Source organism: Teleopsis dalmanni, chromosome 2 (genome assembly GCF_002237135.1).
Source record: "Teleopsis dalmanni isolate 2A chromosome 2, ASM223713v2, whole genome shotgun sequence".
Classification (NCBI taxonomy): domain Eukaryota; kingdom Metazoa; phylum Arthropoda; class Insecta; order Diptera; family Diopsidae; genus Teleopsis; species Teleopsis dalmanni.
Genome location: NC_051847.1, coordinates 150,435,144 through 150,436,146, shown reverse-complemented (window position 1 = coordinate 150,436,146; position 1,003 = coordinate 150,435,144). Strand labels below are relative to the sequence as shown.

Here is a 1,003-nt window from a genome sequence, read left to right as displayed (position 1 = left end):
TTTAATCAATAATATAAAATAAATACAACATTAACAATTTTTATATATATTAAAATATTTTTCGATACTGGCATATAACATATTGTAGAACACTACGATATTTAGTATAATCTTTACTACGGTTTTTATAGATAAAACTTAATTGCACCTTTTATCGTTAACAAGGTTTTATCGCTTTCATAATTTTAGACTCACGGGCATTTTTGTGTATCGTAAAATTGTCAGTATCGTCAATAATGCGGGGCCGTGCGTTTGTTTATATACTGTTTTTCGTTATTACAACGCTTTTTAAGCTAACAGGTACAGTTCGTAGCCGAATTGTAGGTGGCGAAATTGCTAAAGAAAGTGAAGCACCCTATCAAATTTCGCTACAGACTATACCAGGCTCACACTTATGCGGCGGTGCCATTATCGGTAAACAATGGATACTGACAGTAGCACAGTGTGTCAGCGGCTGGCCGGCTAATTACTTACGTGTCGGTATGGGCAGTAATAATTATACTGATCCACTTGTTATACACTATCCCGATCGTATTCTCACGCATTGCCGCTACGACACACCAAAGTATCATAATGATATTGCTTTATTGCATCTTAATACAAGCATTTCGTTTAATTCAAAAATACAAGCAATAGCACTACCACTACGGATGCCAAATACAACAATGGAATTACAACTCACCGGTTGGGGTAGTACAGTGCTATGGGGACCTACTCCTGAGTTGTTGCAGAAACTTTCTTTAAACTTCATCACTCGGAATGAATGTCTCACACGTTTAGAGCAGTTTGACGACGTTAGTGTGGATGTTTGCCATATCTGTGCCTTTTCACAGTCAGATAGATCTGCTTGTCATGGAGATGCCGGCAGTCCTTTAGTCAGTAATAACGGTGCAACTCTAGTGGGCTTATTAAATTGGCATTACTCCTGTGCGCAGGGGTTACCTGATATGTACACAAATGTACTATATTATCACGATTGGATACGTCAAGCGATTAGTGGTAA

The 1,003-nt window shown here is 37.9% G+C and overlaps 1 protein-coding gene across 1 annotated transcript in view; it reads left to right on the top strand.

Moving 5' to 3' along the window:
• The first annotated feature begins 236 nt into the window (after positions 1 to 236).
• Positions 237 to 1,003, top strand: part of LOC119675927 (chymotrypsin-2-like) — a 919-nt gene continuing 152 nt past the window's right edge. The window contains exon 1 of the mRNA XM_038087145.1: positions 237 to 999. Coding sequence (XP_037943073.1) covers positions 237 to 999 — 763 coding nt within the window. The remainder of the gene's footprint in view (positions 1,000 to 1,003) is intronic.